At 42.1% G+C, this 19,052-nt stretch overlaps 1 protein-coding gene across 5 annotated transcripts in view; it reads right to left on the bottom strand.

The window, feature by feature from the left end:
- The window catches only part of Kyat3 (kynurenine aminotransferase 3), a 63,707-nt gene that overhangs the window by 32,057 nt on the left and 12,598 nt on the right, over nt 1-19,052 (bottom strand). For all 5 annotated transcript variants that reach the window (XM_052731129.1, XM_052731128.1, XM_052731130.1 and 2 more), the window contains 8 exons: nt 13,108-13,166; nt 12,190-12,334; nt 8,922-9,071; nt 6,844-6,930; nt 6,267-6,392; nt 6,052-6,172; nt 2,614-2,690; nt 1,114-1,203 (listed from right to left, as the gene is read on the bottom strand). In XM_052731129.1, coding sequence (XP_052587089.1) covers nt 1,114-1,203; nt 2,614-2,690; nt 6,052-6,172; nt 6,267-6,392; nt 6,844-6,930; nt 8,922-9,071; nt 12,190-12,334; nt 13,108-13,166 — 855 coding nt within the window. The remainder of the gene's footprint in view (nt 1-1,113; nt 1,204-2,613; nt 2,691-6,051; nt 6,173-6,266; nt 6,393-6,843; nt 6,931-8,921; nt 9,072-12,189; nt 12,335-13,107; nt 13,167-19,052) is intronic.

The raw sequence follows: 19,052 nt of genomic DNA, 5'->3' as shown, positions 1-19,052 counted from the left end.
GAATCACTAAAAGTAATGGAAATTTTTCCTATTGGGCAGACACCTTTGATGAGAAACAATCAATCAGGTTCAATGGAGCCAATACTTTTACTCTCCTGTGCTTTAACTGCCTTCTAGAAGTAGAACACTTTCTAGTATTTGGGGTATTCAGAGGAGAATGATAAATAGATCTGTTTCTAGAAATGTATATAAAAATAGCAACCGTCTAACAAAGACATACATTAAAGGCCAGGAGTGGTGGTACTTGCCTGCCATCCCACAGCTTGGAAGGTTAAGGAATGGCATTGTGCTCGAGAAAAAGACTGACCTGGTAGAAAGAGTCTACTGTCTATGGGGCCTCTACATACGGGTAGCATTTTACTAGCTTCTTACAGACTATCTAAGAGCTCTTTTTAGAAAGCACAGTTTCCCCCTTTTGTTACACAATATATAATATAAATTAGTATAAATAAACAGCGCCATGTATCTTGCTCTTTTTTTTTGTTTGACTTCACAATGTGCTCTGGAAATCATCCTTCATCAGTTACACTGTTCTCTGCCTGCTCCCCATCTCCCATGGGGGATTGCTATACTGTCCAGTCATGCTTTGAAGTCTCTGTGTGGCCCAGACTAGCCTTAAACTCATGACTCTCCTAATTGAAGCCTCAAGTGCTAACATGATAGGCCTGTGCCACCACACCCAGTGACCTTTTCTTTTCTTTTAAATAGCTACTGCAGTTGAGTATTGAAGAATGAGTATCAAAGTTGTCTGTCTCTCTCTTTTTTTTGGTTTGTTTGAGACAGGGTTTCTCTGTGCAGTTTTGGTGCCTGTCCTGGATCTCGCTCTGTAGACCAGGCTGGCCTCCAACTCACACTCACAGAGAACCGCCTGGCTCTGCCTCCCGAGTACTGGGATTAAAGGCATGCACCACCACCACCCAGCAAGTTGTCTGTCTCTTAAAGTATGTTATCATATGTTACTAGAGGAGCTCTGCAGATGGGACACAAGTCATGGATCTTGAAATTACACTTTATTCAATGACTATGTGTCTGCCCCCAAATTCCCACACTGTGTTAGAAGGGCTTGTTCATGAAGGAGCTAGCTAATTCCCACATGCTCAAAGTGACACATACCTGTAAAGGGGTTGCACAAGTGTACACAGTGTTTTGTTGAACGGTCTGTAAATGTCTTATCAGGTGTTTAGGGCCGATGCTCCAGCCAAGCTGGGAAAAGATAAAAGCATATTTCAAAAAATAATCTAAGAATATATATCATATCTAAGAGAGGTGTTAGTGTAAACAACAGATGTAGCGATTAAGAAACGTCCCCAGGAGGAAAGCGGGGTAATGCTTGTTCTTGTGAAGTTCCCAGCTCTGTCTTCACCCCTCAACCTGCCTTCTGAAGGTAAGCAAAACCTGTGATCATTGTGAGCCCTTCCCCTCCGCTGATGGGCCACTTCTGGTACTCAGGAGGAATAAAAGCTAGCACTTATACTTGCTTGAAGTACAGGCACAAGTCATTCTGCATAACAGCTCAGAGGACTCCTCCACAATGAAAGCACACCGATTTGTAATTCTCCTGGTCTCCTAGCATTCCCTGTGTCTTAGCCCTGTCTTCTATCGGTAAGGCTGAAAGAGAATTGAATTTCAACTGGGGGAGTATCTGTTGTCGCTTTGAGACATTATCTCTTGTAGCTTAGTTGAAGAGAATGTTGAGGTCCTGATTTTCTTGCCTCCACTCCCTATGGCTCAAGATTATAGATCCTGATGAATGCATTGCCATGATCAACAGTACATTCATTGGTGAATGGACTCTGAAGGTAGGCTACCTGCCCTGGCTTGGGTTTATTAGCAGTGTAATCTCAGCAGACAGTAAAAATTCCTGTGATTTAGTTTTATAATCTGTAAATCAAGGATGAGAACCTTGCCCACTTCATACTGTGCTTATAAGAATGAAAAGAATTAGCATGCTTAAAAACACTTAGCGTTCGGGCCAGAGTTAAAGCCAGAGTATTATCCAGTGTTATTTTTCTCTTTTCACATGGGAATATTCTTTGTGAAGAAAAAAGTATCATTAGCTGATCACTCATAAAATTTAAACAAATTTAAATAATAATTTGATTCTTCTTTCTTTTAAGGAAATTACTTGGTCTCAAAAAGGATGAAACGTGGGCCAGGGATATAGTTCAGAGGGTAAGAACTTGTTTGCTGCCAAGTCTGAGGACCCGAGTTCAATCTCTGGGATCCATATGTTGGAAGGAGAGTACTGACTCCTACACGTTGTCCTCTGCCTTCCACACACACACACACCACAGCACACAGCCCCCAGACCCCAAATAAATACATGCAATTAAAAATAAAAGGTTGAAGCTTGACATGAGAGTCAAACAAATAAATAAATAAATAAATAAATCACTAAATATAAACCCCACATATATTATGTATGCATTTAAAACTCAAAATAGTCTGCAGAAATTAAAGTATGGGCTTATTTTTTTATTTCCAAGACAGGGTTTCTCTGTGTAACAGCCTCCTTTTTCTGGAGGGTGATGGGGGTTGAAGCCAGGGCCTTTCACATGCAGTTGGTGCTCTGCCCTGAGCCACACCCCAGCCCAGCGGGGCTCCTTCTCTTACCTTCCAGCCCGTCACGCTGAAAGTCTTGCCTGCACTTCCTATTGTTACTGTTCTCTCCCACATACCCGGAAAAGTGGCTTAAAAAAAAAAGAAAAGAAACAGATAACTGCCTACATGTTTCCTTTTCAATTACTTTTCATTTAGTATAATCTAAAAACAGTGCAGACAACATGAACTCAGTGAAAACAGAGATATTAAATAGTACCAGTCTAGTTACTTCCACATTTTTTAGATAATACAAGTATCATCTAGCTCAGTCTATTGCACAAGCATTACCACCTTTCATTTCAGAACAAGTTTACCAACCAGAGGCGAGTCACCAAGCCATCCTTGGCTGATGTCTTCCAATGCCGCTCATTCACATTTGTCCATCACATCTTTCTTAGTAACAAAGCATCAAAGGACACAGAGGAGTATGTGGCTTCTGTCTCTAAAAGCTTGAGGTCTAGCCGAGGAAGCAGACACTAAGATGGCAGCGGTGGCACTGTGCTGGGGGCTGGACTAGGGGCGGACAGGGGTGCCAGGCAAGGGTGGAAGGCGAAGGGAGGTCTCCTGGGCCAGAGATGATTTGGCTAAAATTTGGAATACGACATCAGTTTAGGCAGGCAGAAGAGGGGAGGGCAGACATTCTGTGCTACAATATGAAATGTAATCAGTGTTTTTTTTTTTTTTTAATGAGCTAAGAAATTTGTCAATGAATATTTTAACCATATAAAAGTGGATGCCCCTGCCCCCCTTTTTTTCAGGGGTAGAGAGGAAGTTCTTTGTGATGGTTGAAATGTTAGTTTTGTTACTGGGAGATATCTGATCCGAGAAATCTCATTCAGTAAGAGGAAATTCTACCATTGTCTTTCTTCCTCTTTTTCTGATAGGATCTCACTATGTAGTTCTGGCTGGCCTGGAACTGGCTATGTACACCAGGCTGGTTGTGAATGCACAGACTTTGTCTTCCAAGTGCTAGGATCAAAGGTATACACCACCACACCTAGCTCTCTATTTTCTTTTCTCTTTCAGATTTTTAATTTTATTTTTGTTGTGTATGAAGGCAGGAGACGTGATGAAGAGCACCGCACAGGGAGCAGTGCCTGTGTGGAAAAAGGCCTTAGTGTGTTGCATTAGAAAGCCCTCACACTGCAATGGTCATTCGTGTCTTTCACATCAGACTGTTGTAACTGGTTGCACACCCATGCTTCAGTGCAAACAAACTGCATTTTCTAAGTAATTAAACAGTAATTTCATATTTCTGTGTTATTTTAATTTTATAGGCTGCTATAACAACTAAAACAAATCTGAGTAAAAATATGTCTTGAGGGCCATCAAAATGATTTGGTAGGTAACAGCACTTGCTGGGAAAGCCTGAGTTGGATCTCTGGAACTCAGAGAAAGGTGGGAGGAGAACATGTACTCCACAGCACTGTCCTGTGGCTTCAACATACATCCTATCACGTGTGAGTGCCCAATCAATAAAAACATTTTAAAGTTTTATATATCTTTAGCAAGTAATGTCAGTTATACTGTACTCTGAGTACTTATTATTTATAAGTAAACAATACATTCGGAGATCCTTCAAGTCCTTTTAAGGATGAATATTGCCAAATTGAGCTAATTATCCAAAATTTGATTTAAAAAATTACACCATTTTATAAGATTTCAAAAATTATAGTTATTCATTCAGTTTGTGTGTGTATGCATGCTCATGCCACAGTGCATGTGGAATACTCCTTTACACTGTGGGAATATATGTCGCTGTGATTGGTTTAATAAAGATGCTGACTCAGGACCTTTGCCTTCTTTACCCCTTCTCTAAGGTTTTTGCATGGCTTCCTAATGTTGTGGAGTAATCTTTTTGTACACTGTGAAGATGTGTCACTTGGATTGGTTTAGTAAAAAGCTGAATGGCAAATAGCTAGGCAGAATTTTTGGGGCAGAGAGAACACTGGGAAGAAGGCAGAGATGCCAAGAGATAGAGAACAAGCAAGATATGCAGGAGGAGAGGTAACAGCCATGAGTCACTTGGCAGCACATAGATTAATAGAAATGGGTTCACTTCAATTGTAAGAGCTAGTTAGAAACAAGCCTAACCTACTGCCCAAGCTGTCATAATTAACAAGTTTGCGTGTTGTGATTTGGGAACTGGCTGGTGGGATGGAGAAAGACTTGTTACATTCTAATCCCCTCCTTCCATCTCTGTGGCCATTTATAATGTAATACTGGAGCAAGTATGGTAACTTCTGTTCACACATATATCTTTACCTTCTCCTTTCCATGTTTCCTACTCATCTTATTCAGCAAAGACATTTGATTGCCTAATGTTCTAATTTGCTTTTTGTTCCTGTGATCAATACCATGTGCAAAACCAAATTAGGGGAGGAAAGGGTTTATTTGGCTTATTCTTTGCTATTACAGTACATCATTGAAGAAGTCATGGCTGGGACTCATCTACAGCTCAGAAAGCACGGCAAAAACCATGAAGGAATGCTGCTCACAGGCTCATGTTCAGTGGTTTTTCTTATACTGACCAGGACGACTAGCCTAAGGATGGTACTGCCCACAGTGGGCTGCAGCTTCTTATCAACCATCAATCAAGACAGTCTTTCATGCAAGTGGCCATCTGCCTTTGTGATTCAGACAATTCTTCAATTGAGGTTCCCTCTATTGACTATGGGGTGTTTCAAGCTGAGGCACTTATACCTCAAGTGTAAGACTCTAATGTGCAAAATGAGGATTTAGAAGAGGCCAACACAAATAATCTCATCCTTGTTATTTAGAAACAAAATGCAGAGATTCTATTAACTACAGAGGGAACAACAAAATAAAAGTGAAGGAAGCGAAGGCTGGAGGTGAGCAAGAGTGACACGGGAACAAGACCAGAGGGAGTCATGTGGACACCAGAGGGACAGTGTGTCTAGGCAAAGGAAAGACAGGTACAACACCCAAAGGTCACCCTCACAGCTTCCAGTCCTACAGTTGAGAGCTTGGCCACACCTGATGATACTGCAGTATTTGGGTGGGGTAGCCCAGCGGCAATTGCAAAATCCTGCTGAGGACAGAACAGCAATAGCTTGCCATTCTAAAATTTCTTGCTGTTATTTTAGCAACTCGTTCGGCACCAACAATCACGAACCTCTTCATGAAAAGTTCCGCCCTAGTGTCTTACACACCAAAGAACAGCAGGATTCTTGTTCAGAAGCCAAAGATAGGGAAAAGAACTGCTCCGCTCACGCCCCAGCTTTATCTTGTGATCTCAAGTCCCTCCCCGACATGAACATCTGTTCATCAAGCTGAACTTTAATCATTCAAGTACGATCCATCTAAATACTTCTGGTAAGTGCTCACATAGATACCCTTCACAGAGACTGTTTTAAAGCTGGCCGGGATCCATATGTTGTTCCACATGTGCCCAAACCCTCAGACTGGAGGCTCTGTCATAATCAGTACCTATTTTTATATGCTTATGTCCGGTATAGACAAGCCATTCGTACACCTCATCACTGATGCACAGGGTGTCATGCTTGATGCAAAGGTCAGCAATGACTTGCAGCTCCTCTCTGGTATACACCTGCACATATTAAAGGAAAGGGCACAGCCAGTCATTCAACACGTGAGAAAATAGCGCCCCCCCCCAGCCCGTGTAAGCAAAGAGGCTCACTTACCTTGCCAATGGGGTTATGTGGCGTATTCAATATAATGGCTTTAGTTTTAGAACTAAATTTACTTTCCAGTTCTTGAGGATTGAATGTCCAGTCAGAACTAGACCACTTCAGCCCATCAGTAGGTTTCTAAGCATGAAGAATAAAGATGTGATTTGAACCAATTAAGATGTGATTTGAACAAATTGATTCATGTTCACTGTCTGACAAACAGCCTCATAAAGAAAAAAGAAGATTAAAGACAGACCTGACGAAGGTAACTGAATAAATGACTAACGAAGAACACAAACACAAATAATTAGGCCCTCATTCAACCGCGGGAACCCAGAGGACCCGAGTCTTATGTACGCACCTGCTAAAGGAAACAGTGAACCCTGGCAGCACAACAGCTGTTGTTCCTTCCCAGGAGCCGCAGTATCTACAGGCAGCGTGTGACAACGTAAGGCTGACAGAGGAGCCTGCGAGTCACCTTAGCTACTGTGTTCATTATTTTCAAAGGGCTTAGCTATGCCTTCAACGACAAAGTCATTGGCAATTCAAAACATTGTTCAACCAGTGGGTGGGCCTCCTGGGGACTTACAGATCTCAGGGGGATGAACACAGGCGTTGCTCCAGCCATTCTCACCATTGGCTCGTAACAGTCATAGAAAGGCACCATTATGATCACCTGAGATAAAAGCAGACAAGAACACAGGGCATCAGCAAGCAATTCAGCTCATGATGGGGCGCCTCTTACACGGGAGGCGCTGTGCTAAGAGATGCAGCAATGGAAAAGACAGGCCTGTCCTCATGGAGTGAATGTACAAAAGACCCTAGATATAAAGGCATCCTGGGAGTTAACGCTGGAGTTCTCGGTCTCTCGGGAAATCCTTGGAGAGACTTACAGTGGGGACATTCGAAATTGTCAATTATTATAGGTGCACACCCAGATTTATCTGGGGCCTGGACTGCTCACCATATTCTCAAAGGGATGCTCTAAGCAAAACCAGTTAAGGATGTTTTTGTATTTCAAGTTAGAAAACACAACGGAGGAGGAACCTGATATACCAGACAGTGACAGGAACGAACATTGCAGTGGTTTCTAGAATGAAGTGCTAATTTAAGATAGTATCTTGAGATTAAACATGTGAGTGAATCAGGGGGCAGAGTGGATGCTATTGTTCTGGTGTGATGCCCGCAGCCCCTTCGCCCAGGAATGTGGTACCTAGCATCGTTTTCCCCCAAGTCTTTGGATCAGACTTCTCACCCCTCAAAACTCTTCTCCAACCACCCCTGCTGCAGTTTCAGGTTGAGCAGCTAATCTGGTCTGCTGCCATCACACTCCAGGCTGCAGACCTAATCTAGGACCTTCCTGCTTTTTTCTTTTATCTCTGTGGGGGTTTGGGTGAGAACGGCTTCACAGGCTCATGTGTTTGAATGCTTGGTCCCCAGTTTATGGAACTGTTTGGAAAGGATTAGGAGGTGTGGCTTTGTTGGAGGAGGTGTGTCAGTGGGGTTTCAAAAGCCCACTTCCTTCCACTCGGCTCTCTCTCTGCCTCACAGTTGTCATCTCAACATGAACGCTCTCATCTACTGCTCCAGCATCATGACTGTCTGTCTACCTGCTGTCATGCTCTCCTCCATGATGGTCATGGTCTCTTCTCACCCTCTGAAACCAAGCAGGCTCATAATTAAACTCTTTTGGAAACTGCCTTGGTTATGGTATTTTGTCACAGAAATAGAAAAGTAATGAAGACACTCTCCTCCCTGCCTGCCTTTCTCTCACTGAAATAAGATCTTATCTAGCCGTAATGGTCCTGATCTCCTGGCTTAACCTCCCAAGTTCTGGGAGTGCAGGCACACATCACCACACTTACCTAGCTTTTTGCTTTTATACAGTTTCACTTACATTTGTTTGTTTATTTGTTGTGTATATGCTCTTGTGTGCACCATGGGGTACGTGTGGGAGTCAAGGGACAACTTGCCAATGTTGGTTCTCTTATTCCATCGTGTGGGTTCTGGAAATCAAATTCAGGCTTTGCAGAAAATGGCTTTACCAAGGGAGCCCCTTGCCAGGCCAGGGAACCACTTCACCAGCCCACGCTTTTATATCTTTTGAAAACCTAGCCCAATGTGTGTGTGTGTGTGCGTGTGCGTGTGCGTGTGCGTGTGCATGTGTCTACATGCCAGTCATATACAAAGTTAGGTCAGCCTGGGCTAGAGGAGACCCTGTCTCAAAAACAAACAAGCAAACTAACAAACAAACAAACAAGCAAACTAACTAACTATGCTACAAAGTGAACAAATCTCACAGACATAATAATGAATGAAAAAACAAAACAAAACAAAACTCAAGAGCCTGTACATGATTCCAACTTCTGTCCAGTAGAAGAGCCATGAGAATGACTAGGTGCAGATTACAGGATACTGGTTAACTCTCGGAGAACAGGCACAGGAAAGGGCTCAACGTCTCTGGACGCTGGAAAGGTGTAAATCTTTATGTGCACTACAGTCACATGGCAATTTATCCCCCTCTACATTCAAGGCTTGCTAGCTTTACTGTACCATCACTAGACTTCAAAATGGATTGAAAATGAAAGAGAAAGGAGCACAGTGAGGAGAAGTTTCAATGCAGGACAGAAGCACTGATGTGGATGGATACAGTGTTCACACACTTACTTCATCTCCAGGGTCAACCAATCCTTGAATGGCGTTAAAGAGAGACCCATATCCTCCCACCGTCACAAGGATCTCTTCATTTGGATCAATTGGATTGTGATAAATTTTTTCATATAAGCAGGACAAAGCTTTCACAAGTGCTGGATGACCCTGTTGTAGTAAAGATTAAGATAAAACAAAAACCCACCTGGAAATTGATTATGAAAACTACTACTTTAAGGCAATCTAACTCTAAAATGTAACCATTTTTAAAACTGGGTTTAATATCTAGCATTATTCCTACATTTGTACTTTTAAAGATTTAGTTTCCATGTACAGGCATCTTGCCTACATGTGTGTATGTGTACCACACGAGTGTAGTGGAGAGAGAAAAGGGTGTTGGAGCCCCTTGAACTGAAGTTACAGGCAGGTGTGAGCCACTGTGTGGGTGCTGGGAATTGAACCCAGGTCCTCTGCAAGAGCAAGAAGTGCTCTTAACTACTGAGCCATCCCTCCAGCCTCCAAATCTGTACTTCCAAAGTAGCAATAAACTTTAAAAGCCTTTGCACTTTGAGGGTCTCTATAAATGGTTATGTAAACTTGCTGCTGATGAAAAGTATCCATAAAAGAAAAGGTTTGGAAACACAAAATTTCAAAGCATTTGTTTTGAATAGAAATGAACTCCCTCCCAGTATATTTATAATAGCACAAAAATTAAATGAATGTAAAAATCCTGCATTCGATATATCCCCTGAATCTGCTTTTCTCAATTGCTGGGGAGGTTCTCAATTGCTTTTAGTCCTGCTATGGACTAAAAGAAGAAAAACCAAACTGATCAAACACACACGCTAGTGTTGCTGATGGCATATGCTACCGGGAAGCAGAGTATTATCCACTGATGAGAAAAGACTAGTTCCCAAGGACAGCGATTCCTGTAAGATGAGAGGATAACAAACGTACACACTGTGAGCTATGTAGCGATTCTCACACTAAAACTTCCTCTTTAGGGGCTGGGAGTATAGCTTAGTACTAGAGTGCTTGCCTAGCAGGTAAAGGGCCCTGGGTTCAACCCATATTCTGAAATAAGTAACTTTTTATTTAACTAACATACAATAACTGCACATATTTAAGGTGCAGTGTGATACCTTAACACCTGACCACAGTATATCGATAAAATCCATAATTATCGTTTTCCTCCAGTATTTCTTTGGAACTTTCAAGCTCCTTTCTTCTATTATAGTTCTTCAAATATATAACAGGTTATTGTGAATTATCATTCCTGTTTGTGCTGTAGAAGACTATTAGCCCATTTATATTAATCTACATTCTGCCATGTGTCTCGTGGCTGTTACCTCTTCTCCTGTACATCCTGCTTGCTCTGTGTCTCCCTGAGCCTCCATTATCTCCTCCTACTTCCTCTCTCTGCCTGCAAGTCCCACCTAGCTACTGGCAGGTAAGCTTTTTATTAAATCAATCACAATACATTTTCACAGTATACAAACATCCCACAACAATTTATTGTGTGTTGGAGGAGGGTATCCACGCCACGTTGTGCATGTGGAGGCCAGAGAACTACAGGAGAGTTGGTTCTCTTCCTCCACCACGTGTGTCCCAAGGATCAAACTCAGGCTGTCAGTCTTAACAAGCGCCTTCGCCCCCTGGGTCAGTTCGCCAGCCCTACTCACGCTGCCTGTCGTGACACTTGCACTAATTTACAGTGATGTCAAGGGTGCAGAAGAGATTTTTTTCTCCCTCTTCTTCACTTGCTATGCTTTGATTTTTAAATAATGACCATTCTGCCCACGCTGAAATGATTTCTCATGATTTTATTTGCATTTTCCCGATGATTAGTGACAGTAAACACGTCTCTGTACACTCTAGCCACTTCTATTTCTTCTTTTGAGAAATGCAGATTAAAACCTTTTTTTGTTATTTAGCTTTTCCACCTCCTTATGCATTTTAGACACTCATCCTGTGTCTGATGAGCACCTTTCTCCCATTCTATAGGTTGCCTCTATTCTGTTATGCTTCTTTGACATACACAAATTGCTTAGTTTCGTAAAATCACATTTGTCTATTTTTGCTATTGTTACCTGTGCTTTGGGGGTTTTATAAGAAAATCGGCCTATACCAATACCTTGACCGATTTCCCTTACATTTTCTCCTACAACTTCCTCAGTTTCAGGTCTGATATGGGGGCTTTTAGGCTGGTTAGTTAGTGAGTGGGCTGGCTAGTTTTGTGCCAATTTGACACAAGTTTGAGTCATTTGGGAAGAGGTAAACAAAAGCAAGAAAATGCCCGCCCCTCCAGACCGGCTTATGGGCAAGCCTATGGCACAATTTCTTGATTTATAAGTGATGTGGGAGGGCCCTGGTCTGTTGGTCTTGGATGCTATAAGAAAGCAGGCTGGGTAAGCCATGAGGAGCAAGCTAGTAAGCAGCACTGCTCCATGGCCTCTGCATCAATTCGTGCCTCCAAGTTCCTGCCTTGAGTTCCTTTCCTGGCTTCCCTGAATGATAGACTACAAGTTGTAAGATGAAAAAAAAAAACCCTCCCCAATTTGCTATTGGCCATGGTATTTTACCATAGCAATAGCCATCCTGGAGAAGACAGTGAGATCATGAGAGCCCTGTGACCATCTTGGTCAGGTCAATCTCGCTGATTTCCCCTGTGCTCACATCCCCACAGCAAAGCCCTGTGTGGACTGTGGGGACTTTCATAGTTAGACTCACAATGACAAAATGTAAAGACTTCTTTCCATATCCTGTCCCCCTCATTTTCCACACTCTCAGGAAAGGAAAAGATAACCAGTCATAATGATAACCACACGGCTCTCAGGCAGGGCAGACAAACATCTAGTTCAAAGTTAATCTAATCTAAAATGTCTGGATACCTGGGCATTTCAGTAGATGATGGATAAGGGGTTAGAGAGGCTAGGGAGGAAGCAAGCATCTAGTCAGAAACAGGGTTCCTTAAGAAGCCAATGCTAAGGCTACATGAGTGTCAATGAGACAGCAAAGATGTTGAGAGAATAATTTCCCTTCCCTTGATGTCCTGCCATCTCATTTCAGAACAGCAGTCAATGAAGGGCTGAAATAGGACTGTGAAAGGGCTGGAAGCTGGGGAAGGCTCATCTCAGAGGTAAGGGTAAGGGGCTTCTGACCTTCCAGGTTGGGACAGTTGATCCCAGAAAGACAATATCCTTTAAGGAAGAGGAGTTCACACACACAAACACAGACTCCACCTGGAGGTATCATTGTATGCCCCACATGGCCCCGGTAAACTCACAAAGCCCCTCGTATACTGATTCAGGTTATCAGTTAATGCAGCCTTTGATAATTCTTCCTTTACGTATGGAGGAGGGGATATATCTGGAAGGCCTTGTCCAAGATTCACAACAGAAGGATCTGCAGCCAACTTAGTAAATTCAACCCTGATTAGAAAAGAGAAAACAACTGAAATTAGAAAGTACTAAAATTGCAGAGTTAGCTTCAGTTTCCTATGTTCTCAGTCAGGCAGTGGTGACTCATGCCTTTAAATCCTAGCATGTGGGAGGTAGAGGCAGGTGGATCTCTGAGTTCAAGGCCAGCCTGGTCTGCAGAATGAGTTCCAGGACAATCAGGGGTACCCAGAGAAACCCTGTTTTGAAAAACAAAACAAAACTCATATGTTCTCATTATAATCCCCCTCTAAATAGGACTTAGTCTTAGAGATGAAGTATAATGAGTTCCCAACAAAAACGTTACTATCCACAAGATAAAATTATCTAGTAAATGATGGTTGAACTAATGATCCTATCTTCCCTAGAGACCTCAATTTAGTAACATTCATGTTTGTGTCATATACATATGTAGAAATATTAATGCCTGTAAATGCCTGTAATCCCAGCACTGGGGAGGCTGAGGCAAGAGGATCAAGAGTTTGAGGCCAGCCTGGGCTACATGCATAACCAAGCCCCACTTCAAGAAAAAAAGAAAAGGAAACAGTTTGTTGTAAATTTCATGAAAGCATCAGTCAAACTTAGTTTTAGATATTCTCTGCCATATATCCAGTGCTAGCCCGGAGGCTAGCTTTCTCCCATTTGATTGTAATTAATGAGAGGAATTAAATGAATCGCTTCATTATTGGACTGCGGCTGAAGCTAAAAATCCAATTTAAGGGACCACAGGAAACTTCCCCACACGGCCACTTGTCTAAGACACTCACCACACATTGCTGTCCAGGCCTTCGATTCGTTTGGCATTTTTGAATTTCAAAGCCATTTTCTGAAAGATACACATTGAAAGTTTCTTTGAATCATTTAGTCAGAATTCAAAGAGGTCACTAAACAGTGGGCCACTCTTGCTTTTTAATTCTGTTACTTTGTAAATGGTACCATGGAAAGAAGTTTTAGAACCCAGTGCAAAGTTCTACAGAATTGTTAACTCTTCCCCCACTGTTTTAGAGAACGCTTTTCCTTGTGGCCCTCAAATCTTTACAATCACACCCAAGGACAAAAATACCACCCCAGCATGAAGAGTTAATTTAAAGGCTTGAAACACTTTCAAGAGCTTAATAACAATATCAAAGGAAGAGGATTCAAGAGAATCTTGAGCCATGCTATGAAGGTTGCATAGCGTATTAGACATCCAGATTTCTATAGGGAAGTTCTTCCTGTGGCCTACAGGAAGTACTCAATAAATGGTTCTGAATTCCTTAATAATGGGTTATAGATAATGCTAGTTAACATCAGGAAGCAATGCTTATATACCAGGCACCTTTCTGTGTGCTTTACATGAATCCCATTTATGAATGAGCAAAGTTGAGAGGGACCATGAAGATGGAGATGAAAAAAACTTTTCACATCTGCCAAAGTTTATAAAACAATCTCAAACAGGCTCAGCCCAAGATTTGAGCTCATGACCTTTCTCTACAGCCCATACTTAAACTATCTTCTACAGTCTTTCACATACTAAGACCTTCTAAAAAACATGACTGGAAGTTGCTGCTTAAAATACAGTCATCATTCCCATTAGGTCTACTAATACCAAGCAAGCAAGCAAGCTAAGAATGTAGTAGGAAAATATTAGAAGTTATAATTATCATACCATACACAATATTTCAGTTCTTTCAATTCAAAAGCTACGTTTTGACTATTTCTCAAAAGTATTGAATTAGCTTTGAGTTCATTGTTAGCAGGCTGGTGGAAATAAGAAAAATGATTGACAGCATTTCTGCAAGGAATTTTATAATAGAATATTAAAGCAATTTTAATTCAATCTGGGAGAGAGATAATGATAACAGTTATTAAATAGAACATTGTTCTCATTCTATTTCCAATAACGATATCAAAGAAATAGCTTCCTCAGCCTCCTATTTGCAATCTTTGAAACTCCAGTGAAGGGAATCACAAGCAAATTCTCTGGAAGTTAATACACTTCTAGAAGAGCATTTTGATGAAGTCTCACCTGAACATTGTGCTACTCTAGAGAATACAATTATAAAACTCAAAAGACCCAGAAGGACAGAAAAAGATATTTTTAACAAAGGCCTTTCTCTCTTTCTGAAACAGTGTTGAGAACTTAATGATTCACTCAGCATGTAACCAGAAATGCAAATCTGTAAAAAGGCCAGGGCGGTGGTGGGCATGCCTTTAATCTCAGCACTCGGGAGGCAGAGCCAGGTGGATCGCTGTAAGTTTGGTCTACAGAGTGAGATCCAGGACAGGCACCAAAACTACACAGAGAAACCCTGTCTTGACAAAACAAGCCAGGGTTGGGGACATGGCTTAGCGGGTAAATCGCTTTCTGTGTACGCATGAGGACCTGAGTTCAGATCCTAAGCACCCATGTAGAAGCCAGGTTCTCACATGGCTTGTTTTTTTGTTTTGTTTTTGTTTTTTTGCGACAGGGTTTCTCTGAGTAACAGCCCTGACTGTCCTGGAACACACTCTGTAGTCCATGCTGGCCTTGAACTCACAGAGATCCGCTTGCCTCTGCCGGGTGCACCACCACTGCCTGGCTCTCACATGGCTTGTAACTCCCAGACTGAGGTGGGGGTGGGAGTAGATAGGATGATTCCAGGGGCTCCCGGTCCAGCCAGTACATCTCAAACAGTGAACTCCAGACCAAATCGATGACAGACCCTGCCTCAAAAATAAGGTAGAGAGCAAGTGAGAAGGACATCCGATGCTGACCTTGGGCCGCCAAATTCCCATTTGTGGGCATGTGCACCCCTCCTACATGCACTGTTCCCCCACAAACCGAAAAAAAAGTCATTATGGAGTACAACAGACAAAGTAGACATGAAGTACAACTATTTCAAATTTAGTTAGTTGAGATAAAAAGGCACATTTTGACTTCATTTTATTCCAAGTCTCCATCTAAGCCAGCCACTTCCCTCTACTGCCATGCCTCCCCTCCATCACGGTTCAACCCCTCACCCACCGGCTTTCTCAAACGATGTGCGTAACTCTTACTCTTCATGTAGTCTTTCCTCCACCAACACTGTCTTTCCACACCAGCGTCTCTCAGCTTCACTATACGCAGTAGTTCTCAACCTTCCCAAGGCTGCTACCCTTTAAAACATCTGTAATGAGTCTTTCCTTACCTTAGGCGTGTCCCACTAGCTCTTACAACTTAAATTAACCCATTTCTCTTAATCTACATTTTGCCACGAGGTTTTTACCTTTCTTTCACTCTGTATGTTCGACTCCCTTTGCTTCCCGTTGGCGTCTTGATATCTCTCTTACTTCCTCTCTGTGCCCAGAAGTCCCGCCTATACTTCCTGCCTAGCTATTGGCTGTTCAGCTTTTTATTACACCAATCACAGCAATACATTTTCACTCAGTGTACAAACACCCCACAACAGACAGTTCCTCATATTGTGGTGATCCCCAACCATAAAAGTATTTCATTGCTACCTCATAACTATAATTTTACTACTATTATGTATCATAGTGCAAAGACATCTGATATGTGACCTCCAAAAGGGTCGTGACCCACAGGTTGAGAGCCACTGCTATAGAGACCTCCCCAAGCATGTCCCCTCCCCTGAATTCCATGTTCGAAATAAAATTGTGCCAGGTAGCACTGAGTTTTGAATAACCATCAACAAAACAGCAAGCAACCGTTTCCCTTTCATTCATTCGTTCATTCATTTGTATGCCCTTAGATTATGAACTAACATGTGCACTGCTGTGCTATTATGTGCTATCATGTGTTCTCCAGAGGAACAGAACCAATAGGAAGTGTGAGAGGTTTATCTCAAGGACTTGGCCAAACAGCAATATGCAGAGCAGACAACAGGAGAGAACCCACATTACAGCTGGAATCTGAGGTCAGGACTCTTACACCCTAGGTGGGGCGCTCGCTAGGTTTCTTTCTCCTAAGATATCCACTGAACAAATCTCACCCATATTATGGCGACTACTCAGCTTTTCTCAAAGCACACTACTCTAAATTTTAATTTCATCTAAAAACTACCTTCACAGCATAACTACACTGGCGTTTGAACAGGTATTTAGGTGCTTAGGTATCTGTTAGCCAAGCTGACACCAGCAGAGTCCTATGTGCAGCACATGGTGAGCTTTCAACAAATATATGATGAATGAAAAAAATTCGTTCACATTATAGTGCCACTGAAGTTAAGTTAGGTACTTATATCTGTCAGCTTAAGTTAATTTATGCTGCAATAATAAAGGACCCCCAATTTTTAGAATTGAGACAGGGCCTCTTGTTTGCCTCTGTGTATACCTCACTAGCTCCTGAGTTTCTGGGAGATTCTCGGTCTCCCATTTACCCATAGGAGTTTCTGAGATCCTCAGTCTCCCACCTACCAATAGGAGGGCTGGGACAAATACATGCTGTCTTGTTCAGCTTTGTGTAAGTTTTGGGGATTGGAATGTAGATCCTCACACTTTTGCAACAAGCGCCTTAACCTCTGCACAATCTTCCAAGCCCTAATATATTTAATAGCATAAGATTATAAAGGTTTTCCTTTTGTTTATACTATATATACACCTATATACACTGAGACTCGGCTGCTGCTCTGCTCCGCACCACTCATCCTGAGACACAGTCAGTCTCTGTCCAAAACACAACCTACTTTAAAACAAAAGATCATAGAAGTTCCTGTTTGGATATACACATTTTGCTTCTATTTATACATTTTTGGTCCAAGTGATTTCATGGTTGATCCATGGAGCCAGGTTATATAGCTGACCAGCAGAGGAAGCAGTAAGCACTTGTGGAAATAGCTAGATAAAGCTGCAGGGAGTCCAGGTCCCAAAAAGGAGGTGTGGAGTCGGTGAGGGAAAAGTGGAGACTGGCACGGTCTGAATAGGGAAGGCTGCCACTTTATTGAAAAAAAAAAAAAAAGGCTACACTGTTTATAATTGCACACAGGATTCAATGGGAGCAAAGGGCATGTGGCTTGTGATCAGAGATTGTGGAAGCTGGCATTGACCTTCACAAGTTAATAGGCACCAGTCATATACTAATGGAAGGGCCACAAGTTCCTCTTGCCAGAGATAAGGATGACTTCCTTTTTAGCAAGCAGGAACTTTCTTCAAACCCCTGAGGAAATGGGGGCTTTTGTCTAAATGCCTGACTTTGGGAAAAGGACTTTCTCTATTATGGAATATTGAAGTTTTTAAATTTGGCTTAGTTTATCTAAAAACTAAAGCTTAAAGTGAGCAAAAAGGAGGCTATACAAATATTACTGTGAAACTGAGCAGACCTTAGGAATCTATAAATCTTCATTATCAAATATACCTACCTTAGTTTTCAAGCATATATTACTCATCTAAATTTTGAAGCACCTTGGTGTTAACTTGTGTGGGAGTAGGCAGAGTTATCATGCTATATGGTTCCATGGTGGTGGGGATTTTTTCCAAAGAATTATTTTGTTTAAAGAGACTGTCATTTTATACATTTTTGTATTTCAAAGCTGAACAAAATTTCCCAAAGGAAAAGGCATAAGGGAACTCCCATAACACACAGTGAGAATCATTAAACATGAGAGTAATAGGTGCTGGAGAATTGTGATCTGCAAAGTTGAAATGCTGGAACTTCGTCAAGCAGCAATGGTTGCCATACAGTCAAGATCAGACAGGCCATTGCTACAGGTTGAGTTTGGTCCCCCTCAATTACACAGGTTGAGGCCCTAACTCTCAGTACTCAGAATGTGGCAATAGGAATAGTGTCATTGGGGACTCATTGGATTTGGAGCTAAGGGCACTGGCTGCTCTTCCAAAGGACCCAGGTTTGATTCCAAGCACCCACTTGGTGAATCAAAACTGCCCATAATCCAGTCCCAAGAGATCTGACACTCTCTTCTGGGCAGTATTGCTGCACACCATGCACAGATTACATGTGGACAAACATTCATACACATAATAAATTAAAATAAAGATTTGACTGTTATTTTAAAAAAAGAAAAAAAGAAATAGGTCCATTGCATATGTAATAGTTAAAATGAGGTCATTAGGGTGGGCTCACATCTACCTTGGCCCATGGGTTCCTCATTTAAGAGGACACACAGAGAGAACCTTATATAAAGCACATGGCCAAGACTGAGGGATTTGTCTACAAGTCAAGGATGCCAAAATTGCCAAGAAATCACTGAAAATCAAGGAAGATGTTCCCTTCACTCCTTAGGATGAAATGTCCCTATTCACAGTGGTCTCAGCCTTTTCAGCCTCTAAAGGCAGTGAAGGAAACAAAACAAACCTCCCATTTCTTAAGCATTTGCTTTATTAAAACAACCAGAGGAAATCAATTGACTAGCTGTATTAGTCAGGATTCTCTAAAGTCACAGAACTTTAGAATTAATCTCTCTCCTCTCTGTCTCTGTCTCTGTCTCTGTCTCTCTCTGTCTCTGTCTCTCTCTGTCTCTCTCTCTCTCTCTCCACACACACACACACACACACACACACACACACACACACACACACACACACACGAATTTGTTGGAATGACTAACAGGCTGAGTCTAACAATGGCTAGCTGTGAAAGGGAAGTCCAAGAATCCACGAGGCTGGGTGTCTCAGCTGGTCTTCTGGATGTGCTGAAGAAGTAGGCTCCAAGGCCGGTGAAGGAAGGGATGTGCTGACAGGCAAGGACAAGCAGGTAAAGAAAGGATTAATGATTCTTCCTTCTTCCATTGTCCTT

This window comes from Peromyscus californicus, unplaced genomic scaffold (genome assembly GCF_007827085.1).
Source record: "Peromyscus californicus insignis strain IS unplaced genomic scaffold, ASM782708v3 Scaffold_9__1_contigs__length_137607984, whole genome shotgun sequence".
Lineage (NCBI taxonomy): Eukaryota > Metazoa > Chordata > Mammalia > Rodentia > Cricetidae > Peromyscus > Peromyscus californicus.
The sequence above is the reverse complement of the archived record's forward strand: the minus strand, read 5'-3'. Positions and strand labels throughout refer to the sequence as shown.